The sequence below is a fragment of the Ursus arctos genome, unplaced genomic scaffold, assembly GCF_023065955.2.
Source record: "Ursus arctos isolate Adak ecotype North America unplaced genomic scaffold, UrsArc2.0 scaffold_1, whole genome shotgun sequence".
Lineage (NCBI taxonomy): Eukaryota > Metazoa > Chordata > Mammalia > Carnivora > Ursidae > Ursus > Ursus arctos.
In genome coordinates, this window is record NW_026622763.1 from 59,200,165 (window position 1) to 59,226,173 (window position 26,009).

A 26,009-nucleotide genomic window follows, 5' to 3' on the forward strand; every position below is an offset into this window, starting at 1 on the left:
TGTTTATTAGTTGTTTTTTTTTTTATTTCATATTTTTTCCACATCCATTTTGGAGATAAACACGATTTCAGTTTTCTTATGGTTCTTTTGAAATTTTGCCATACCTACTTAAATCCTAATAGTATCTTCTTCTCATATAACATGGGAACTGTGGGACAGTTTAACTCTGGTCAGCTTCTTCCCTGATTTAAATGGTTCCAGACTAATGACTTTTTAAATGCTGTTGTTTCAACCTAACTCAAAGTTAGCCAGTCCCACAAATGCCAATTTGGAAATGCCATGTAACCTGTTCTTATCATCCAGAAGTTATTTTCTGCAAGGGGGAACCTTTGTCAGGGAGGTACTCCATTAGCCAAACCTGGAAACCAGAAACGTCCAATAATCATTCTTCTGAAGTTTTTATTCTCTGAAGAAGCAGAAGCTTCCATTGCTACATTGGGCAGATTCTATGCCCAGCTTTTGTTGGGAGACATCTCTGACAAAATGAAGCTTTATGTTGAAGTAATATCTTATGAAAGCTAAAGTGAACATCATTATTTCAAAGGTAAAGAAAAATAGAACTGAGCCTTACTTATTCATCTGGTAGCAATTGTATGAAATAACACATATTTAACATTAATATTTAAGTGGTGGCATTTATTTTTCTGGAGAGTCGGCTTCTGCTATCTGATAAAAATATGTATTATTCTTGCATATATAGAGACTACAGAAAAGCCGTTTGGTTAATTTATTCATATGGCCCCTATCAAAGGGAATCTCTGTAGTATAGATAATGTGGGTGAAATAATGAAGTTTCAGAAAATATTAGAGCGAATCATTCTGTGTTTTTTAATATGTTCTTTGTATCTTAGCACTTTCTGGTTTGTATACTTTTTTTTGTTAACTCTAAAGCTTTTCTTTTAAGCTGGTGTTTTTCTAAATAAGAAAAATTCAGTCTGAAAAATAAAAAAATTTTGAGTGTATCATCATAACTTGGACATACAAAGAAAATGAGATTGAAAAGTATAATTTTTCAACCTGCTTCCTTATTCCCAGCTATGGTTCAGAACCACTGAAATTTATGAGCAGACATTTGAAGTAATTTTAGGTTTATCAAACACTATCCAAAATTTGCTGCAGCTATCATGCCGCAGTATTATTTTATGCCCCTCTCAAATTATAGTATGTATATCAATTGTACTTCATTTCTATTTATATTGGTGTTTCAGAAGACTTATTGAAAAGAACAAAATGTGGCTTTCAATAGGTAGAATAGTTTGAGTATTAGAAAAAATGAGAATTTGCATTGAAGCACAACTTTATCATTGTCATGGAAATTTTTCTAAAGTTAACATTTTTAAAAGATATGTGGTAACATATTCAGGAAGAAATTTTGACACTTGTAATTTATGAAAGATAGAGAAAAAAAGGTAAAGCACTAGTATTTAGATTATTTTAGGTAGATAAATTCTACTCAGATAAATGGCAAAATCTCATTTGGGAAAGATACATAGTATCTATAATATAAAAATCATAAACTTCAATACTTAAGTACTTTAGATTTAGTATTCATAATTTTTAATTTGTGTATATTATAGGAGAACAACTGTTTCAGTATTTGTATGCATTCTCTTTAAGGAACAACACCATTTTCAATAGTAAAAAGTGAAATCTTTAAAAAAATTCTGAGGTACCTATTCTGTGATTTGTAAAATATATACGTATAGAAGTGTATGCAGATATGTAAGTATGTAGATAGGTATAGATATATAAGAGTATATAAAGATGGGTATATAGTGATATCGATATTTCTGAGGTACTTTGGGCATTGTAACAGTCCTTACAATGACTTCTTTTTCATATGCAAGAATTATTTTATTGAGTTTTTAAAATGTGTTTTTAAAGAGTATGAATTAGTTTTTAAATAATTACTATTGCTGATGCCAATCTTACTCCATATGTTCCCAGGGTTCTTGCCCTGGGGGCATGGGGGCAGGGGGAGGGTTACATAATAGGCAATATAAGCTTGTAATGCATTCTTTTGCTCTTTCTGTGGTCTGCTGTTTTAGGGTTCAAGATTGATTTTATGTGAAATTGAGCTCTTGGTATATGTTAAAGTAATAAGCCTCCAGTGTGGTAGTTGAAGTCAATACAGTACATTCTTTAAACAGCAGAGAGATTTCTCATCTTGAGTGGTATTTTTGAAATAGCAAAATGTTTTTAGATCTATTTATTAATTTTAGAGAGAGAGGGTGAGCAGGGGTAGAGGGAGAGGGAGAGAAACCCCCAAGCAGACTCCCTGCTAAGCTCAGAGCCTGACATGGGGCTTGAGCCCAGGACCCTGAGATCGTGACCTGAGCCGAAATCAAGAGTCAGATGCTTAACTGACTGAGCCACTCAAGCACCCCTGAAATACCATTTTTTTTTTTTTTTATTGAAATGGACAGGATGGAGGGACTGGATTGTGTCTGGCACCATTTTGGACATTCTGATTTTTGAAAATAAATAGGCAGACTCACACTACCTGATTCTAAGACGTACCATATAAAGCTACAGTAATCAAGGTAGTGTGGTATTGACAGGAGGATAGACATATAGATCAGTGGAACAGAATAGAGAGCCCCAAAATAGTTCGACACATAAATGGTCAGTTGACTTTTGACAGAAGCACCAAAGTAATTCAGTAGGGAAAGGATTTCAACAGATGGTGCTAGAGTAACTGAATTATCTATTTGTAGAATAATGAGCTTTGACCTTTGCCTCTCATCATACACAAAAATTAACTCAGTGGGTCATAGATCTACATGTAGAAGCTAATATGGTAAAACTTCAAGAATAAAACATATGAGACAGTTTTCATGACCTTAGAGCAAAGATTTCTTAGGATACAAAAAGGAAGGAAGGAAGGGAGGGAAGTCTGAAAGGGAGAGGAAAAAAGATGGGTGAATTAACCTCATCAAAATAGAAAACTGTTGAGAAAATGAAAAGTCAAGTTATAGACAGGGAGACAATATTTGCAAAACCTGTCTGATAAAAGACTTGAATCTAGAACGTTGAAAGAATTCTTACATCTTAATTGTGAGAAAAACAAATCCAAAATGAGCAAAAATTGAATAGACCTGTCACCTACAAAGCTTTATAAATTCTAGTGATGCTTAATATCATTAGTCATGAAGGAAATGCAAATTAAAAACCACAATGAGATACAACTACACATGGACTTTAACATTTAAAAAAGAAAACAAAAAACAGATCATACCAAGGCTTAGGGAGGCTGTAGAGTTGCCACACATTGCTTTTGAGAGAGCAAAATGTCATCATTGCTTTGAATAATAGGTTGGCATTTTGTTGCTATAAACATGCACTTACCATATGACCTAGTACAGGGGGTTGAATTGTGTTCCCCCAAAAGGGTATATTTAAGTTCTCTACCCTTCAGTACCTCAGAATATGACCTTATTTGGAAATAGGGTCATTGCAGCTTAAGATAAAGCTGTATTGGAGTAGGGAGTTCTTAGTCCACTACGACTTGAGTTCTTACAAAAAGAGAGAGCCACAGAAGACACAGAAAGGAGAGATGGCCACATAAAGACAGAGACATAAAAGGAGAATTCCATATGAGGCTGGAAGCAGAGGCTGGAGTTATGCAGTTTTTAAACCAAGGGCTGCCAGTACCAGAGAGTACTGTACGAGAGAAGCTGAGAAAAGACATAGAACAGAGTCGTTCCTAGAGGCTTCAAGAGTACATGGCTCTACCTTACATCTTGATCTCACACTTCTGCCTACACACTTGTAAACGAATACATTTCTGCTGTTTTAAGCCACCCATATTGTGGTACTTTGTTGCAGTAGTCTTAGGAAGCTAATACACCCAGTACTATCACTTACAGGCATTAATTGAATAGAAATGAAAACGTACTTTCACAAATATGCGCTTGAATATTCATAGCAGTTGTATAGTCCTAATAGCCAAAAGTTGAAAGCACTCTACCAGTGTCTACTAATTGGGTGGATGATTAAACAAATTGTGACATACCTGTGTGATTGAATGGACTGCTACACACCACAACATGGATGAGTGTAAAGGGATTATGCTAAATGAATGAACTCAGTTACAAAATTCTGCATTCTGCATGCTGCTAGTGATAGGACATTCTAGCCAGAAGAGACAAAACTGTAGTGGCAGAAGTAGATCAGTAGTTCCTAGGTGCCAAGGGTGGAGAGAGGAGATTAACTGCAAAGGAACACCAGGGAGCTCTTGAGATTATAGAAGTGTTCTATATCGTGATTGTGGCAATGCTAGGAGAGTGTATATATTTGTCAGAACTCATCAGATTATTTACTTCAAAAGAGTCAATTTTATCGTAAGTAAATTATACCTCAACAAAGCTGATTAAAACATTTAAAAGAATATAATAACTGGCTATGTTGAGTATATAATGAATGTACTTTTAGGTTGAGTGAAAAAAACATTGATCTTAACATTGTACAGATGATACTTCGGACTGATAAAATTTTTGATAACGGCATCAATTGCACAATCAAAAAGTGCTGCATTTCAATAACTTAGAAGTGAAGATAATGTACTCTGGAAAAGGATTCTAGTGATGATAATGACACTAATCTCAAGGAGTTGAATAAAATTTTAATGAAACAGAGGAGGAAAGCATTATTTGCAAGTTAATTTATTATTATATTGGGTGATTTTAAATATCTGTAGCTGAACTAGTTATTTTGTTTCCTTGGCATTCCAAAAATCCTACACTTAAATTGAGGCGGGGGGGGGGTGATTTTTTTCTTTTTTTACGGGGAAAATGGAGGATTGCCATATATCCTGTTACACCGAGTTAAGCTGAGTTGATACATCCTCCTTCATCCTTCCATGGGACATTGAACTATGCCTAGTTCTGCACCTGTTATACCGTATTGCATTTAACATTTTCATATTTGTAAAGTTAGTTAGGTGGCATCTTATTTATTCCTACCACAGTCTACAGTACCTGGCTGCTGGTATACATAAAGTAAAAAATTGGTGGATAAGACAGAACGATTTTTATAAAGAATCAATCTTGTGCCATCGTGCCTTTTATAATGTTTGACATTTATGCAGCAAGCACTTATTGAGTGCTATGTGGAAAGCATTATACTAGCTGCTTTGGGACATATAAAAATGCTGTAACATCTAAACTTTTAAGGTTAGAATAAAATGTAATCTCTATTTAGTGAAAGGTGTAGCAAAAAGGATGAGGGTAGGTAATCACTAGAGCTTTTAGGTAGATCAGAGGTTAAAAATACTGGAAAAACGGTCTAGTCTGATGACAGAGGAAATCACTTCAGCAGCCATAATATTAAAAATAATCATAGTTTAAATGTCATTTAACAAAACACTTCCTGGGATTTTTATAAAACCATTCTCCTTACTGTCATATTGTTAAGTTGATCAAAAGAGTTGGACTGTGCAGTAAATGAAATACTCTTCACCTTAGAAGAGCAGAAGACTTGAATTTTCATAAGTAGGCTCTTAGAGTTTCCTTCTGATGTTTCAGCATATTTTCTTTTCTCTAAAGAAGTACAAGAAAGAATAGTGCCTCTAAGATTCACTGTTGTTCGTTTTTTTACCCTTTTAAGTAGATCTCAGTCTTCATATAGGGTGTCAAATAGCTATGAGACAAAACCTTTACCTCTCCTCGTAGGAGCATTGAACAGGAAATAGAAGCTTAGTATGAAGTATTTTTTATATAAATGGTATAGCTCCAAACTAATTGTTAAAATGGATGTCAGAGTTTTTTTTTGTGAATGTTGTGAAACCTAAGGTTTCTTAATACTGCAAATTGTGATAAGGTGTTGTCAAATAGAATTAATCATGGCGGATGTGTTCACTCAGTGAACTGAATGAAAACCAAGCCTTGACATGAGGCGTGTCATCCAGGAGAGCACTGGAGTGTGAGGCAGAAGACCTCCTCCATACCATCACAAAGTGGAGGGTCATCTCAGTATTCCTTAGTACTATTGACTTAGTACTATACTGATGCCTATCCCTTAGGCAATAGAAAGCAGTTGTAAATGAGAAAGCCTTTTTGAAGCCTTTTGCTACATTTGTGAAAACTAATTAATATTAGATGATTAGAAATTAAAATTGGAAAGTTAGTATTCGGTTAACTCTAAGCTTTATTCGTATATTACCAGTTTTTCACTAATACCCTTTTTTGATTCCAGGACCTATTCAAGGATACCACATTGAATTTGGTTGTCCTATCTCCTTGGTCTAACACATTAATTTTCAAGTGCTTTTTAAGTTTTACAGATGTTTGAAAATTAATGTTTGCCTGTATTAGGAAACAGAATATGTGCTGAACAGCACTCAGTCTTTTCTTGTTAACTCAAGGCTGTTATTTTGAAACATGTTTTACTATTCTCTGCCTTCAGGGGTTGTTTACATGTTTCATGGTTTTTGCCTTGACCACAAGCCACCTTCTAGTTGGCCTTCGTCAGTGTGTCCTAACCAAAAAGCCAAACAGCAGTTGTACTAGAGAAGTTGAAAAAGAGGGAAGAGTCTTGGAGCATTAATAGAATGCCTTCTGTTTATTAGTGAATTCAGATAAAGAGTATTGAAAGAAGCAAGAGTGATTAGGGGGGTAGTAGAAATGACATGAACAGAGACTTGAGGAATTTTTGCAAGGATTCTGAAGGACTTCCATGCCTTTCCAGTACAGTTAGTTTGCTACTGGCATCCTAGGGCTATAAGAAAGATTGCACGAAAGGACTTCCTGAATGATTGGATATGGGGCCTGGTGAGGAAGGAGGCTTAAAACTAAAGTTTTGTGTCTGCACAACTGGAACGATAAATGAAAGTACCATTAAAAAAAAAAAAAACACTTTTTTTTTCTAGTTATAAAAGTGTAATTATTGTAAACATTTGGTAAGACACAAAGGCAAAAAAATACATAATAAAATCAACTGAGTTTACTCTAGCTATAACCACTGTTGTTTTTATCCATATACATATTTTATGCATTTCAATTACTACTGGTATGCAGTTTCGTGACCTTTCTCACCTTAATCCATCATATTTTTCCACAGCATTAAATAGCCTTCAAAAACTTGATTTTTCATGGCTGCGTCATAGTTCGTTGAAAACCAGAAATGACTTAACTATTACCTTTTTGTTGGACACTGAAGTTATTTTGAATCTCATTACTGATATATTGCTTTCGGCCTCCTTATAGAAAAATCTTTATTCACATCTGTATTTATTCTCTTAGGACATTTTCCTAGGGGTGGGATTACTTATCAAATAGGTTTTACACATGTGGCTAAGGAGCCTTTAAAATGTTGTGCTCCTTTCTCCTCCTACCGGTAGTATATAAGTGGGATGTCCGTCTCACAGTTTTGCCATCAAGGACTAGAACTGTTGGACTGTAGAAGGGCCAGGAGGGCCGGGTTTTTTTGAAGATTATTTTGACTTTGTGGAGTTTCAGGTGACAATTGAACAGACAAGTACAGTGCTTAGTAAGTAGTACTAGAAGAAGCAGAGTGATAAATGCAAATATATAATGCTATAACTGAAGATTTAGAAACTATGTGTAGTTTATATGACATAGGATATTTCTAAGCAATAAAGATACAACGTATGTGTAACGTTGTATATCTGTGGCATTACATACAGCAAAAAGTGGGGCGCTTTAGCTGAACTTCAGGGAAAGCCCAGGTAATACGGGATGGAAGTGGAGAAAACGATCTTTCAAGGTGAAAGACAATGCCGGCGATGATACAGAATGTGGGTTTATGTTAGTAGCAGGTTATATTTTCTCTAAGGTCTATCCTAAGGAGTATTTGGTTTTAGTTTACTGTATAGCAACTGCTTTTGTAATTTCAAATTTCTGACCCAATCTCAATAGTCTGTTCCACTGTTATACCAATAAACCTGTTTTGTGTCACATATATTCTTGATCTTCTTAGTGAATCTTTCTTTTTTATGTTCTTTTAGACAGTAAGGTATTACTAAAGTCCTTGAATGGCAGTTATAGGCCTCAAATTGTTCAATTCTATTTAAAAGTATTTTATAGCACGACGGTCAGATAGTAACTAGTGATGTTACTAGTGCGTTTCCTAGAGTTAATAATTATATATAATTAATATATTTTGCCATTATGAAGAATTTTCTAAGTGCTGAATATGAAGTGAGAGAATTTAATAAATATGTAAGTAGGATTTTAAAATAAGGTTTTACCTGTTTCTGATAGCTCTACTTTGTGTTTATGCTTTTGAATCTGTTTCTGCTTTGTACCAGAAAGGGAGGGAAGTGGCAAGAAAGCATAGAGCAGAAAGAGCAAGGATCTTAAACTGTGATAACAGCATTTTAATTTGTAATGACAAACATTATAGGCAAAACTGTTTGCGCATTATGTGAGTAAGAATATTTTTGAGACCTTTCCTCATTTGACCAGTGTTTTGAAAAAAGTACTTGTATTCTGCTGGTTATCATCACAGCTTTTTGAGCTGGTGATAGGGAAGCTGTCCAGGAAGGCTGGCATACACCTGGCTGAGCCCAGCAGAGCAGCGTTGCCTTAGTAAATTCACTATAATCCAAAGATGGTAATGAGTTTTGGCAAGAAGTTGTTATAGTCTCTTACATCTGTCTACCCAGTAGGAGTAACAGTTACAGAGCCCAGGTAGTTGTGTCAAATCTGAGAACTGGAATATTCTCTCTTGTTTCCATTCTGTCATACCCCCATTCTTCTTGCATGTCAGATCTCTTCTTTCCCCCAGTTGTTTTGAATCTCAATTGCACCTAAGAGTTTTTAAACCTAAGCTTGGATCACACCTGTGCTGAGTAAGTTAGAATCTCCTAGGTAGGGCCTAGGAATCCATAATTTTTAAAGCTCCATGTGCAGCCAGGGTTTTAAATGTAGTGGTTTAGATCTGTGGTTTTAGATGTAGTAATGCCATCAGTGAACTTAGTTCTTAAGGGGGTGGCTTATTAAAAGTACCTGGAAGATTTCTCCACAGTATTCCGTTCCTCCCTTTCCCCTTACTACTTGAGTGAACCAATGTTAACTGATGGGAGTATAGCCCATGCCTTCGGTCAGTTAGGACAAAAAAACCCAAAGGATCAGTATGTTAAGTACTGTTTTCTTGTACTCTTTTTGATAGATATTTTGCTTATGTAAGTGACTTTGCATTTATCCACTGTTATTTCATATTAATAATTTTGTGTTGTTTGTTCACTATTTGGATATTCTCTATGAGGGCAGACGTCATATCTGTTATGTTTGTCACTCTATTTTCGGTATCTAACAGTGCCCAGTGTGTAGTGGGTACTCAGTAAATGTTACAAGAATGAATCATTAACGCTGAGTTTTGGGAGTACCTCATTGTTTTATGTCTATAAGCACTACTTATATTATAATTAAACTTTATAATTGCATTATCCACTGAGGGAAAAGATCTTTTGTAAAGCAGAACATAAGCAGGAAATAGATTTATTGAATTTTGAAAGTCCTTTTCAGGTCAGGGATTCTGTGTGGACATTATTAAGGTTTGAACAAAATTGCAGCTCACCATACAAACATTTCCTGGTAGAAGTATGTGTTTGCATACTTGGCCCTCATATCAAGTGTCAAACCAATACGTATAGAAAAACTAGTAAACAAGCAGGTACTTTTAGAGTCTGCTTAGTTTAAACTTCACAATAAACTAGAATCTAGGCACATATATCAGCTTGTTAGTTGTATTTTACCCAGTCATAGTCTGTCTTAAAGTATAAGGTGGAAACTAAAAAATGAGGTGATCCTGTCAAATGTGTTTGATTTGTGATACAAATTTACAGTATATTGGCAAAAAGGTTAAATTTTGGTTGAGCCCTTAATTTTACAGTGTGTAAAGAATGAGGTGAAGGGAGGTACCTAAGAAATTCCAGATAGTTCTAGCCAACATATCTAAAAACTCTTCTTAAATCGATGTTAATTTCAGAATTAGGGACTCTCAGGCGCCAGAATTCTCCAGTTCTAGGATTGAGGATGACAAAATATATCATATAAATTCACTCTGCATATTTAAAATCCTCTATAGTTTAGATTTTCTTCTATAATCTTAGTGCTTCAGTGATATAAACTCACTGGAATTTTTCCCCCTTATTTTTTTAAAAAGAAGCTAAAACAAAAACAAACCTTTTTGGACAAGTAAATAATTCAGAATAGAAAAGAATATACAGGGAAAAGTAGGCTCCTTTCTATCCCAAAGCATCAGATCCTTCTTAGAGAAACCACTATTAGCATTTTCCATTATTTGTCTCGTCCGTTCTTATTGCCAGCATACACATGCAGATAGCGTTTGTAGTTTATACTATAATAGAAGTATTGATATCCACTGCTCTGTGCCTTCCTTTTTTTTTTTTTAATTTAACATATGTTTTGGAGATCTTTCTAGATTACTTTTTTATTTTCCTCATTGCAAGTTGGTATGATCCCTGTATCTTTACCAGGCGAAGTCTTCCCTACTTTTTCTAATATCCTTTTCAAACCCAGCTTCTTCCTGTATCTCTTCGTGTAATTGATCTCTCCTCTGCTTTGCTTCCATATACTTTCTTCGTCCTTCTCTTAGACACTTGTTGCAGGTCTGCCTTTTCATGGCTTCTGTATGATTCTCTCATCCCAGGTGTCCCTTATGTCAGTGTGGCTCATCCCATCTGCAGGACCTTCATTCCCATCTAAGTACCAAGGTTTCACAAATATATATGTACAGCCCAGGCCCCAACTCCTGAGTTGTTGATATATGTCTCCTTGACATACCTATTTCTTGTATATCTCTAAGACATCTTAATCCCAATATGTCCAAAATCATCTCCTTTTACACTGTCCCTATCTTAGTAAATGGCATCTATATCTATCTCAGTTGTATATTCCAGAAAACTATGAGCTATTCTTGTTAGCCCCTTCTCATGTCCCATATTGCAAAAACATAACTTTGGTTGATTTTTACCTCCTAAATCCCTCTCAAATCCATCCTCTTCTGTTTGTCTCTAATACTGCCTTAGTCTAGCCTACCATCTTCACCTGGATTACCACAGTAGTCCACCCACAGCCCCTCTGGTCCTCTTCCAGACCATTCTTCAGACAGCAATCCAAGGAAGCTTTCCAAATGTTAATATTGTATGACATCCCCCTCCCCTTAAATTATTTACTGACTTTCTATTGCTTTTAGGATGAAGCCAAATACCTCTAATATAGCCTGACAAGGTCCTGCATGGACATTTATTACTATTTCCCTTATCTCCCCCTTATTCTCTGTTCCTGCCACATTGGCCTTATTTCTAGTCCTTGCTACTCCACCTTGGTCCTTACTGCCTCAGGGCATTTGCGTAGGCTATTCAGTCTTCCCCAGCTCTTGCCTTTTACTTTTTCGTAGTTAACTCCCATTGGGTGTTTCAAATACCATCTCAAGCATTGCTTCCTTTGTGAAACTTTCCGAATCTTCCTAACTAGGTCACATTCCCCTGGCACTGAGCAAGGTATAACCCTCCTTTGTGGCAAATTTTCTGTTTTACTTTTTTTGTGTAAGCATTTTATATTTGATATTTATATCTCCCACTAGATGGTAATCTCCCTGAAGGCAATGGCCATTATATCTTTAGTTTCCAGCGTAGGTTCCCAGCACAAAATAGTAGACACTTAAATCTTTAGTGAATGAATGAATTTATTTCTGTTTTTCCATTGAACCTACTGTGGAAAGTATGCAAAGTACTGTACTTTGCATATTGTAAAAGCTCAGCTACTTTTTTCAGATTCAGTGAATTCATATTCCCCACAAGGTACAGTATGGATTAATAAGCAATATATACAATCATTTTTCACCAGACCTCACAGGTCTTATATTTACTGGAAAGAGGTCATTCTGGGGGAGGGGAACAGGAAGATAAGATAATTGTGATCTGCTAGCAGATAGCTAGGTCTGTCTTTTTAGTTTAGTAGAATTATTTTCTTGTATTGTTTCCTAAGCCATCTCCCCTCTCACATGGTCTTGTATCTCTCCCTAATAAGTCGTGAACTTCTAATTACAACCAACCTAGAGAAATAGGACTGTTTCCAAAACACTCAGGAATAGCACCTGTTTACTTAAAACAAATTGCCTAAAGTTTGGAAAGAAATACAGAGATGTGGTTAAGCTTTTATTCTGTCTAGATAGACTCAGTGCGTCTGCCTTCCTACGACTAGCCAGAAGACTTGGGGGAAGCTTAGCTGCTGTGAGCCTTGGTTTTCTCATCTGTGAAGCTGGGATAGTTACAGTGACCTCTCTTTTGTTCTCTTGACATTGTCTTTTACAGAGTAGAAGATTTTAATTTTAATGAAGTCCAGCTTATCAGTTTTTTTTCATGGATTGTGTCTTTGCTGTTTTATCTAAAAAGTTACTGCCATACCCAAAGTCACATAGGTTTTTTCCTATGCTCTTTCTAGGAGTTTTATAATTTCGCATTTTTTAGTAGTTCCGTGATCCATTTTGAGTTAATGTTTGTGAAAGGTATAAGATCTGTGTCTAAATTTTATTTTTTTACACAAGGATGTCCAGTTGTTCCAGCACCATTTTGTGAGAAGACTGTCTTTATCTTTGCTCCATTCTGTATCCTTTGCTCCTTTATCAAAGGTCACTTGACTATGTGGGTCTATATATCTGGGCTCTCTCTTCTGTTCCACTGATCTGTTTTTCTGTTCTTTTGTCAATACCACAATGATTTGATTACTGTTGCTTTTATACTAAGTCTTGAAGTTGGGTAGTGTCTGACTTGGTTCTCCTTCAGTATTGTGTCAGCTATTCTTTTGCCTCTCTATATAAACTTTATAATCAGATTGCTCATATCCACAAAATAACTTGGTGGGGTTTTGACTAGGATTGTATTGAACCTATAGATGAAGTTGGGAGGAACTGGCATCTCGACACTTGAGTCGTCTTACCCATGAACATAGAGTATCTCTCCGTGTATATAGTTCTTTTTTGGGTTTTATTTGTATTTTTGATAGATTTTGTATTATTACACAGTGAGTTAGAATTCAGGGAGGGGTTAAATCAAAATGGCATCTTCGTTCAAGCTCTTCCATTATGTAACCTATGCTTCAATAAGAACTTTGTGTTAGTTCTTTTTTTCATTTCAGATGCATCCTATACAGTATACATAGGAATATTCATTTTAACACTGTAATGATTTAAAATGGAACACTTACCATTATACCGTAGTTTTGACAGTTCTGTCAAGTCTTAAGTCGTTATTATGTCCTTTTCTCTTTGAACTTAGTTCAGCTCATTTTAAGATAAGACTTTTTGCCATAGGGATAAAAAAGCATAGAATTTTAGTATAAATCTTTACATTTAGCTTGGTATAGGACTAAAAAGTTGTGTGTATAAAAGCATTGTTTAAAAAAATGCTTATTTGTAAAGCGAATCCATTATTAAATTGAGCATTTGGAACCTTGTATTGGGAAACGTTCCAGTGCTGGAAAAGGATAGTGTTAATGACCCTTGCAGTAATCGTAATTGTTGAATTACTATTCAAGCAATGAGAAAATGGATTTTGCTAAGATAGGAGTCCTCATGCTGCTAATGTTTAAAGTTATGTCACTGGTTAACAATAAGAGCAGCTAGTAACAGAAAATTTTTAGATTAAGTTTGTCACTCTAGCTAAACTTTCTACCTGCCTTTTACTTTTGTTGTTTTGTGTAGAACAGATAATAACTTATAGGAAGCATGGTATTTAAAAGGAGGGATGAATGTTTGTAGGGCAAAAAAACAATAGAATAAAAGTACTTCTCATCTTCTTAATAGCATTTAAACCAAAAATTGCCTCCTCAATTATGGAATGTAATAAATTTGATTTTTTTTGGCATTTATGCATATTGAGGTTTCAGTAAACAAAGTTCCTGTTAATTTTGTCTGTACTTTCTCATAACTTGACTCAGACCTGGAATAAATTTTACTTTCGCTGTATTGGTGAAGTAAATTCAGTAAATGAACCCTTATGAAGGTAAGAAAAGAAAATGTTCCGGTGCGCTTGGGTGGCTCAGTGGTTAAGCGTCTGCCTTTGGCTCAGGGCGTGATCCCGGCGTTATGGGATCGAGCCCCACATCAGGCTCCTCGGCTGGAGCCTGCTTCTTCCTCTCCCACTCCCCCTGCTTGTGTTCCCTCTCTCGCTGGCTGTCTCTCTTTGTCAAATAAATAAATAAAATCTTTTAAAAAAGAGAGAAAAGAAAAGAAAACGTTCCCTTCCCCTTCCATCCCCCCCCCCCCCCCCATGAAACTGGCTCTGAGATCTCCATTTCTTCTCACCTTGGGCAAGTCCCGCACCTCTTCAGTCACTTTGAGTGACTAAAATACTTCTAACCTTCCGGGCATAAAAAGCACAATCCACTGTAAGTCAAAGAGCCCAGTCTATATGTTATAACCTCTTTGAGCTTACATTCTACTGAGACAGATGATAAGTAAGATAAATAGGTTAGTATGTTAGAGAGTGATAAATACTTTGGAGAAAAAAATAGAAAGAAATACATAAAATGTGTGGAGATCCTGTGTGACATTTTTAGATAGAGTGGCCAGGAAGGGCCTCACTGAAAAGGTAACTCAGTCAAGAGCTGCAGAAGATGAGGAACCTGAACCATGTTGCCATTGTGAAGAACAGCCTTCTAGGCAGAGCTACGTCTGTGCGGAAGCCTTGAAGTGAAGGTGTACATTGGGTGTGGGAGAAACAGGTTGCTACAGCCAGTTGAACAAGGAAGAGAGGAACAGACAAGAAGGATGGTGGTAGTGTTGGTGGCAGCAAATCATACAGTGTGTTGCAGGTCTCCTAAGGTTTTGACTTTAACACAGAATAGGAGCGCAAGGCTTTGGAAAGTTTTGACCAGAATTGCATGATCTGATTTACTTTCTAACTTTCGCTTTGCTTAATTGTCATTTGCAGATAGACTGCCGTGGTGGGAGTGGGCCAAAGGTGGAAGCAGAGAGAGTATTGTAACTAACCAGGAGAGGTTTTGGTGTTTTGAATCAAGGTCGAGATGGTAGGAATAGGAAGAAGTAGTAGAATTTTGAGTTTGTTTTGGAGAGAGGTAATCGGCAGAATTTGCCAGTGTACTGGATGTGGGATAGTGTTGTCACAGATGAGGTCTTTGCTTTTGCCCTGAGGATCTAGAATAATGGAGTTGGCGTTAGCTGAAATAGGGAAGATTGTAGGAGGAGTTCAGGAACTTACTTTGGGACATGTTATATATGAGGCACTTTTCAAAATTATTAGGTTCAAAATATTAGATTTCAAAATAAAGACTGTTTAGTAAGCATTTAGATGTATAGCTCTGGAACTCAGAATACAAAATCTGGGCTGGAGATAGGGTTTTGGGAATTAAGAGCCTACTGGTGCTGTTGGAAGTCTTGAAACTGCATGAGATCAGCAAAAGAGTGGCTGTGAGTAGAAAAGAGAAGAGGTCCAAGCACTGAGTTCTGAACGACTGGCTAAATTGATAGGTTAGGGAGATAAGGAACAGCGCTTAGTGGTTGAGAAGGAAGGACCAGAAAAGTTAGGAGGAAAACCAGTACGTATGTTACTCTAGGAGCAAAACAGATGAGTTATATCAAGGAGGAAGAGGTGATCAACTGTGACCAGTGTTGCTGGGCCAGTCAGAGAAAATTTTGAAGATTGAATCTAGTGGTGAGGTCACTGGTGACCTTTGATGACTGCTGTTTCAGTGTAGTGATGAGGAGTAGAAGCCTGCTAAGAGATCGTTGAGATGGGACGTGGAAGGGGTAGAGTAATAGAGGCTTGTTTTTTAATAAAGATTGGGGAAATGATATTGTGATATTCTTGTGAACATGATTCACCAAGAGAGGGAAAAACAAATGATCTAGGATGGCACCTGGAACTGCTTGTGTAAAAGAAAGAGAATTGCAAAATAGTGCAAAAGTATGAATAGCACCTGTCCTGAGATTGTTAACATTTATCACTCATTTTCTACTCAGCTGTGAAGCCTCAGTGGCAGGTCCGGTGCTAGTGGGTAAAATGCTTTGCTTGAATTTGAGTGGAGTCGTCTCTTGCATCCAACATCTCACCCCCCACCCCCCACCACCAAGAATGTCTTGATTTGCAGATGGCACCTTTGTGAGAAGGAAAAGGGCTCCCTATTCCAAACAAGGCACCAAAACAAGGGCTGGATTTTAGCCCTCACTCACTTTAGCCTCAGTATTCTTGGAACAGTAAAGGAATCATACTACCATAAGCTTTGGCCTTGCTCAGTCACCCCTAAGACAACAAGGAAAGTCACATTTAATATTTGCTATAATAAACATATCCTTTGTCCTGTGGCAAAACAGCATAAGTGAGAAGAAAGCAAACTTAAAAACCAGTACGAATTTGGTGTAGGAATCCCGGTTCTGCCAACTGGCAGAGGGGATTTAAGATGCATCATTTACTTTCTGTGCCTTGGTTTTTTCAAGTGTAAAGGGGGGGCAGGTGGCTTCAACCAGATTCTTTTCAGTCTGAAATTCTGTGATTCATTACAATACAGTAATCCCCAACTTAACTTCTGTGTATCCTCTGAAGCATAGCATAGTTCTGCTAAGAACTGAAAAACATCACTGAGGAAGTTTGGTTTTGGGTTTTTATTTTGTTTTGTTTGGATAACGGCACCCCCTAGGTTCTTATATGAATAAGTATTAACAGAATTTGGAGATTAAATTAGATGTAACAGCACTGAAATTAATAGGAGGAAATATAGCAAACCATTGAGGGCAATACCGATTAGTTCATAGACTTTGTCCAAGTTCTGTCTGAGTCATTTTGTGGCTATGAGACATACGGAAAGTTATTTAACTCTCTGAACCTTTGTTTCCTCATCTAAAAATAGGAATGTACTAATAGTACCTACTTCATAGATTCGTAAGGAGAATTAAATGAGTTACGCACTATGATGCTTTGAACAATGCCTGGCTTGTAATAAGGATGGAATAAACCTTAACTAAGGTTATTATTATTACCACCACCACCACAGTGTGACATGTATAGTTTAGAAATATTTTAGTAAAACAGCCATACCATAGAAGTCTTTGACACTGTCATTTAATTGTATCATGATTACCTTAACTCACCAAGGGAAAAATTAACTTGGAAAAGAAAATGCTCTTGAATCAGGTTAAACCTTTTTTGTTTGTTTACCAAATTAGTACTAATTTTATGTTTTTAATTACAATAAAAATTCACTTAGGAAATATACCAGATTCTCAAATGATGACAGAGCAGTGAGCCAGTATTATGATGAGTTTCAGTTGCTACGTATATTTGAAACATATAAAACAGTATTTATTTTAAAAAATGTTTTTCCCTAAATAGGTCAAAATAGTAAGATTTTTTTGTTCATGTACCTGCCTTAAAAAGGTATTTAAAACATGCTGCAAACATTTTGATTATACCTTCAAGTTTTCTGTACCCTTTCCTATTTTCTCAGAGCACACATTTGATTATTGAAAGCATTACTTACCTGATGTTTATAATTCACAGTTTGTTTTACAGAATTAATAAGATACAGTTAAATTATTTTAACTATACTTGAAAATCCTATTGTGATTAATGTGGGTGATTTATCAATGCTGGTTTACCCTTATTTTATTTTATTTTTTATTTTTTTAAAGATTTTATTTATTTATTAGACAGAGATAGAGACAGCCAGCGAGAGAGGGAACACAAGCAGGGGGAGTGGGAGAGGAAGAAGCAGGCTCATAGCGGAGGAGCCTGACGTGGGGCTCAATCCCACAACGCGGGGATCACGCCCTGAGCCGAAGGCAGACGCTTAACCGCTGTGCCACCCAGGCGTCCCTGGTTTACCCTTATTTTAAAACAAACATGCAGATCATTTCTATACTAGTGGTCACTTTTAAAGAAGAAATGCTATATATGTATTATACATTAGTTCAGAAAGTCAAGATAATTTATGATGGTAAAGGTTAGGGAAAATGGAAGTCTGTAGATAAATTGGAAGAGAATTTAAGGAGTATTGGATGTGCCTTACCAGCAAATAATTGTGAGGCTAGATTTTATCTGAATTATCTCTCTCTTGTTTCAAATTTTATAAATGAAACGATGTATTGTTGAGCACAATGCAATGTGCCTGGGACTTAATAGCACCTAGCATTCAGACTTTGTTTCTAACATTCCCTAAATGTGAGACTAAAAGGAACCAGGGCTCCTTGAGGAAATGGCTGATTCCAAAGATGGGATCCTGGAACATCTGGTTATGTCAGAAAGTAAGGAAGTACTCATAAAATTACAGCAGCCTATCCCAAGAATAGAGGGGCCATTGTGAAGGGGCTCCTACTGGCCAAATTAGGCATCAAAACAATTAAAGGCAGTAGTGAATTATATAAATCATTTAAAAAAAAACAATCCATGAGACCACACCAGTAATACACAGATTCATACAAATGGGGAAAGAGAAGGATCAAGGGCTAGCTGGTAAATGTGGAGGAAATGCTGAAGTTGGAAAATCAGGATTTTATCACCATCACAATACAGTTCATTTAATTTAGCCAAGAATCACAATTGGGTGTTAAATCTAGGGGAGAAATTTTGATGAAGCGCAGAATATTTGCATGGTGTTAAAAGTGTCTATCCAAAGGTTATTTATTGGATGCAGGGAAATGATAATAAGTAAACAGTAGGAAAATCAGACAGCACTTGATCTAGGTGATGAAAATTAACATGACCAATTAGGGATAGGTGAATGAATACCTTGGTACCTGAGAACACATCCCTTATGTACTATTTTGGTCGGAATGCACTGTCTGCATCTAATTATGAGGAAACATCAGATAACTCTAAAAAGATGAGCATTCTATTAAAAGGAGGAGGTGATGGGGAGGAAGATGACTGTATTCTTCAAAAAAAGTCAAAGGTGGAAAGATTCGTATTAAAGGAAATGAACGACATGGAACATACAGATGATCACAAGAGTAGGTTCTGTATCTGGATGAAAATTGAATTTTTAAAAAGGCATTACTGGGTCAGTTGACAACATTATTTTGCAGATTATAGGTTAAAGTGTTTTATTGATATATTTACTGAAATTGTAGCTGTATTGTGAGTGTATCGGAGGTTAATTTAGGAAATGTGCACACTTAAGTATTTATGGGGAAAGGGCCAGATGTATTCCGCTTACTCTCACATGGCTCAAAAAAAAGCACCGTGGGTGTCGGGGTGTGTGTGTGTGTGTATACATACAGACATACATAGAGAGAATGTGTGGGAGGGAGGGAGAAGATGAAAAAGTTAATGGGTCAAAATGCTAACAGGGAGTCTGGGTAAGATTATACTGGTGTTCTTTGTTCTTGCAGTTTTTCTGTAAATTTGAAATACTTGCAGAAAATTTTATACGTATATGTATGCACAGATTGGGGGTTATTTCTTTTTATTTATCTCATTGCTCTCGGTTGCTAATTTACCCATAATACTTAATTGGTTTAAGATGTTAACATTCATTGCTTACAGATATACACATTGATTTTTAATTTCTTTTAAATAGTGCTGGGCCTAAAGGAGATAACATTTATGAATGGAGATCGACTATACTTGGTCCACCAGGTTCTGTATATGAAGGTGGTGTGTTTTTTCTGGATATCACTTTTTCATCTGATTATCCATTTAAGCCACCAAAGGTAAGAACCTAGAAGTCCATTCTTTAATATTTATCCTTCTCCAGAATTCTAGAGGTTAAATGTGTATTGATGTAATCATTTTATTTCATTGTTTTTCATGAATTGATACGGAAGCTCTCATGTAACCAAGAATTTTAAAGCTGAAAGAAATTGATTTCTGCCTTATACAAATAACTTTGTAATCATCAGAAAGGATTTGTTGATTGTAAATAAAAGTATGCCACTTTGCATACCAGTAAAGCAGATACATTTTAGATTTATGTTATAAGAGAAAATATCCTATGGACCTTCCTTGAGAAACATATTGGGGTAAAAAGTAAACCCTGACAACTTACAGAAATAAGAATTAAATAACTTGAATTTTGTGCTCAATACCTTACCTTTATAGATCAGCAAAACTAGAAACCCATAGCAAAGAAGAGGGAAGCTACTGATAATATTTAATTAGCTTACTTTGTGCCCTCTGTAGATATGATGTAGTAATGGGAATGAGGGTGGCTGGGTGGTTTATGCCTCATTTGGCTCTCAGTATGAACTAGATGGATTAACAGAAGGGTTGAGTTGTACCTTGTAATGATTGGCTATTATTTTTCAAGTCTTAAACATAACAATTACCTGGATAGTTTCTTCCTCTCACTTCTCATTATAAAGTGGTCAGGCCAACAGGTAAAAACCACCAGTATTAAGCTTGAATATAATTATGGTGTAGTTACAGAGACTTCTGACATGTCAGGGGAAAAGTATGTTGTTATCAAGTCTTTAACTGTGATGAAATGTTTCTCCTTTCAACATAGTTCCTTATGTTCCCTACGCTATTTAAAATACATGTAGCAGTTTAATGCCTGCGTGGCAGTTTAATGCCTGCGTTCACTTGCATGCTTGGGTTGAGGGGTGGTGGGGAGAGTAAAAATTAAGGGGTTTTTGTTTGTTTGTTTCTTTTGTTTTAGACCTAGGATTATTTCTCCCATTATCTAGTAAGACAACAACAGTTCCACCTAGTGGTATCTACCTCAAAGTACAGACACCAAGGTTCCCCATCATCTAGAGGTATTTTGCTATCAACTAGAGTTCTCAGTGTTTTGAGTACTATACTATGTGATCCCATCAGAATTTAAGATCTTTAAACGATTGTCTCATTGAATACTTTCATGTATGTAGAATATATCTTGCTAGTTCAAATAAAGAAACAAAGCCCTCATGTTAATAATACTACAAATTGTATTCACATTCAAAATGACACATGTTAAGTGCTGGTATATCACTAACTGCTCAGTTTGCAGTCATTGGTTAAGTTTCCGGTATTATAGAAAACAAAATCATAGGAAAATAGTTCATGGCTGTCTTTGATAAATGGTGATACTTATTTCTAGATGCCTCATTTTTCTTGAAATTGGTTTTAATGTGGTAGCAAAATTTGAAAAAGTTTGCAAGATTTATTTTTTACAAAATTATTTTTGTGAGGGAAGATTTGTTAAAGAAAAAGGCTTCTATTTCTCTTGGCATCTTTTAATGTAAAATAGAAATTGACTAACAAAGGTTTCAAACTATAGTTCTGTATATGATTTATCAGTTGTTTTGGTTAATATAGTGGTTATGTTTTAATTTAGCATTTAATTTTTTTGCTGAAGTCTCGGTATTTTAATTTTCTAACGCTTCCATATTGAATCATTCCTCTTGCCTAAGATGTCTGACACAGTATTAAGACGCACTATCCAGATCTGTGGTTGAACAAGTAAAAAAGAAAAAATACTTCTGTTCTTGTCTTGGTGTTAGGTACAATTATTTCTATACAGTTCTGCTTATTTTTGAAGTTCAGATAAGGTGTTGAACTTCTTGAGGAATAATAAAAATTAAATTCTCTTCTTCACCAATTATTAATAGCTGAAAGGATTCAAAGTATTTTTTAAAAATGTATTTATTTGAGAGAGAGAGTGTACGCATGTGCCAAGAGTGAGCAGGAGGAGAGGGAGAAGATGACTCCCCCGCTAAGCAGGGAGCCTGCTGTGGGGCTTGATCCCAGGACCCTGGGATCATGACCTGAGCCAAAGGCAGACGCTTAACCAACAGAGCCACCTAGGCTCCCCAGAAGTGTTCAAATTATTGATTGTGTTGTGTTTATAAACCACACGTCTGTTGAGTATGTCAGCTATCGGTGATCTAAACATATATTAATGCCATATTCTAGAGCAGAAGTGTCCGAGAGAAATCTAATGCAAGCTACATGTGTAATTTTAAATTTTCTATGAGCTACATTAAAAGGGGTAGAAAAAGACAGTAAAATTAATTTTAATAACATCTAGTACATCCAAAATATTGTCCTTTGAACATGAAATCAATGTAAGAGTATTATTAATGTGATGTTTTACATTCTCTTTTTGGTACTGTGTCTTTGAAATCTGGTATGTATGTACACTTTTAGCTGATCTCACTTCAACTATAACCATATTTTAAGAGCTGTAAAGCTAGTGTGTGTACTGTATCACACAGAGGTCCTGGAGGTGCAGTCCTTCCTTTTTCCTCCCCTGCTAGACCACTGGTTTCTTTCTTGTTTTTAATTATGCATCCTTATCAGAAATATACTTTGGGGGCATTTTAATGTTTTCTTTCTAGATCCCACCTGGGAGATTCTATAGTACACTGCTAGTTCCAAGAGATCAGAAGCTGTTTTGTTTCTTTTTTTCTCTCCTACTCCAGATTAAGAATTAGCCACCCAGTTAGTAGTTGTGATTGTTTTGCAACTTGCCAGTGTTTGTTCGCCTGATTTATCCTCTTTTATTTCATATATCTCGGAGATATATTAGCTTCCTTTATTCATTACCTTAAGACCTTGCTTATTTCATTTTGCTGTCTTAGTCTAACAAGACACTGAACTAGTAGCAGAAATGAAAGTCGGAGAAATAGACTAGTGATTTCATCAGCCTTCCTCTAAATCTTGTCCACTATTTTCTGATACATGACAGGACATTAGCTGAGTTGATACTGATCTTTTCTACTAAGAAACTAATGTACCTTTTGTTTTATGGTAAAAAGTTCCTTCTTGCCTTTGGCACTAAAACACTTCTCTCTCACCTGTTTTAAACAGAGCTGTATGTGCACGTCTATATGGTATATGTGGTCATACGTACATAGAATTATTGTATCGTTCAGTTAGAGCAAACCAGCCAAATCAGCTGCTTGGTGTAAAATGAATGTAGTTCCTAATCTGCTGGTTAAAAAAATTTCAGCCGAATTGAATAAAACCATTTACTTTCGTTTTTTTTTTTTTTTTTTTTTTTTTTTTTTTTAAACTGGGCTCCACACTCAATATGGGGCTTGAACTCACTACTCTGAGATCAAGACCTGAGCTGAGATCGAGCTGGATACTTAACCCACTGAGCCACCCAGGCGCCCCAAATAAAATCATTTACTTTTTTTTTCTTTAAGATTTTATTTATTAAAGAGAGTGAGAGAGAGTGAAAGAGAGCACACGAGGAAAGAGGGTCAGAAGGAGAAGCAGACTCCCTGCTGAGCAGGGAGCCCGATGACTCGATCCTGGACTCCAGGATCATGACCTGAGCCAAAGGCAGTTGCTCAAATCAACTGAGCCACCCAGGCGCCCAAATCATTTACTTTTGATATTACTTAAACCTAGTATTTAATTAGCTCGTCAGTTAAATTATTTTCTATTTAGTATCTATGATGTGTTACCCTTCACTTTTGCTGGTGAGAGTTTTAGTTGGTAATAAAGCATTCATTTTCCTTAGGTTACTTTCCGCACCAGAATCTATCACTGCAACATCAACAGTCAGGGAGTCATCTGTCTGGACATCCTTAAAGACAACTGGAGTCCTGCTTTGACTATTTCAAAGGTTTTGCTGTCGATTTGTTCTCTTTTGACAGATTGCAACCCTGGTAAGCAAGCCTTTATTATCACACACAGTGGGGCTACAGAAAGCAGTGTGTTCTTGGTTGCCTTGACTGTGGATTTGAGAAAGTAAATGTTATTGGTGGAAAGATGAGCATAAATCATTTTGCAAGGAAATTATCAAAGCCATTTCATTTAGAATAGACCAAAAGTTTCACAGTAACTTTCTTTAGTTTATTAAGGGCATGCTACCTATAATTATTTTCTTTCTGTCGTTGATGGACTTTTTTCTGAATTATGTAGCGGTGCAAACCATGTCTGACAGGAAAGCCATTACGGGCACCAGTGCCTCCTTTTCTTGTTCCTTCCATGCCGCCCTGTGCTCTAAAGCAACCGCTTAGCAATGACGGGCTTCTTGTTCTCCCTTCTTTCTTGGATTATAGTTAGGTATTTTAGAAGTAGTAATGGTGGATATTAAAGTGATAGTTGATGAGTTGGACTAGATTATGATTATATTAGCTCAGATATAAAGTCAGTAATAACATAGTTCCTAACATTTTTAAGAAATGCTTAATTGCTACATATTAACACGTGTAGTTGACTTGAAAAAGTGATGTGTAGGCCTGGGATTTTGCATTATCTTACTAAGTGGTCATTTTTTAAAGAAGTTGAATTATTTTTTCTACGTATTGGACTAATCACCAAAGGCTTTTACTTCTGTCGTAAGCCTAGCAGCTATACCTATGCCCAAGAGAATTAAAAAGGGCGAGGCAGCTCTAAATGAACTGATAGGGAAAGCTCTCTGAGAGAGCTTTGTGAAAGAACAAGGCACTGAAGGAAAGTAGATATGCATAATAATATTTTAAATGCTTCTGAATGTGCATAATATCTAGATAGAAATGCTGTAAACTGTGTTGTAAGATTTGAGTTTTTTAAACATCCAGAAGGAGGTAGAAATACAGTCACCAAGCACACTTCCATTGCTGAATAAAATGCCAAGAGTAATAGTATTAAAAAATCAAATTTATTAACTCAACATGTATTTTTTAGTTAAAAGGGCTTTTTAAATTTGAATATTAAAATACACAGATGATTATATTATTCGAAGCATTTTAATCTTGAAAATTTAGCCATTATATATCGAGGTGCTGCTGAAAAATTAGTGTTTCAATTTAATAGACTATTAAAACTAACTTTAAGACACAGTATAATATCTCTTAATGTTCTTTCTACTTTTCCAGCGGATCCTCTGGTTGGAAGCATAGCCACTCAGTATTTGACCAACAGAGCAGAACATGACAGGATAGCCAGACAGTGGACCAAGAGATACGCCACATAATTCACAGAATTTGTATGCGGTGTGAAGGAGCAGAAGGCCCCTTCCCACTGTGCTGCAAATCTTTATAGCCTTTACAATACGGACTTCTGTGTATATGTTATACTGATTCTACTCTCTGCTTTTATCCTTTGGAGACTGGGAGACTCCCCAAAAAGGTAAATGCTATCAGGAGTAGAACTTTGTAGCTGTAGATTAGTTATGTTTAAAACGCCTACTTGCAAGTCTTGCTTCTTTGGGATATCAAAATGTATTTTGTGATGTACTAAGGATACTGGTCCTGAAGTCTACCAAATATTATAGTGCATTTTAGCCTAATTCATTATCTGTATGAAGTTATAAAAGTAGCTGTAGATGACTAGGAATTATGTCATTTGTATTAAACCCAGATCTATTTCTGAGTATGTGGTTCATGCTGTTGTGAAAAATGTTTTACCTTTTACCTTTGTCAGTTTGTAATGAGAGGATTTCCTTTTACCCTTTGTAGCTCGGAGAGCACCTGATGTATCATCTCAAACACAATAAACATGCTCCTGAAGCCATAGTTTCCTGTCGTAATATTTTAAGTCAGTCTTGTTAGAAGGTGTGTCTGAGATGATTGTTGATGAAATAAAAATGCGGATATGAAGATTGACTACTAAGGACCAGTACAAATAAATGAATTGTTAAATTGAAAACATTTGAAATCTTGTTAAATGTGTAGAGTTTTTTTTTCCTTGAAGTACTAATGAGAGAATATAATGAGCTTAAATATGTAAAACTGAATTTTAAATCATTGATCTCAAAACACATAAAGCTCTACTTCGAAAAGGTGATATTTGAGCTAAAGATAATATGAAATTTTGACTCGCTCAGGAATCTGGTATTAACTTATGGAACATTTTGTTTCCCAGCTGGTGATTTCCATCCACCATTGGACAGCGCTGTCAAATATCGGGTAGTGCTTCTGTGTTGTTGGTACACTTTTTACTTTACTCCTAATCCTGGTTGTGAATTTTCACGGTGTATGGTGTGTATTACCATTCTTATCATGGCACTTGGCCAGCAGATAAGCTAGAGGCAGAGTTGAACACAAACCATTGTCTGGCCTGAAAGCGGAATGGAACTCTGAACTGGTGTGTAGATGTGGCATTTATATCTCATCTGAAAAAATAACTAAATTGTAAGGGTTTTACA

At 36.0% G+C, this 26,009-nt stretch overlaps 1 protein-coding gene across 4 annotated transcripts in view; it reads left to right on the plus strand.

Moving 5' to 3' along the window:
- The window catches only part of UBE2E3 (ubiquitin conjugating enzyme E2 E3), an 88,712-nt gene extending 63,341 nt beyond the window's left edge, over positions 1-25,371 (plus strand). For all 4 annotated transcript variants that reach the window (XM_044381358.3, XM_048214196.2, XM_026492403.4 and 1 more), the window contains exons 4-6: positions 19,521-19,653; positions 23,397-23,544; positions 24,739-25,371. In XM_044381358.3, the coding sequence (XP_044237293.1) occupies positions 19,521-19,653; positions 23,397-23,544; positions 24,739-24,836 (379 nt within the window). In that variant the 3' untranslated portion in view covers positions 24,837-25,371. The remainder of the gene's footprint in view (positions 1-19,520; positions 19,654-23,396; positions 23,545-24,738) is intronic.
- Positions 25,372-26,009: the final 638 nt, after the last annotated feature.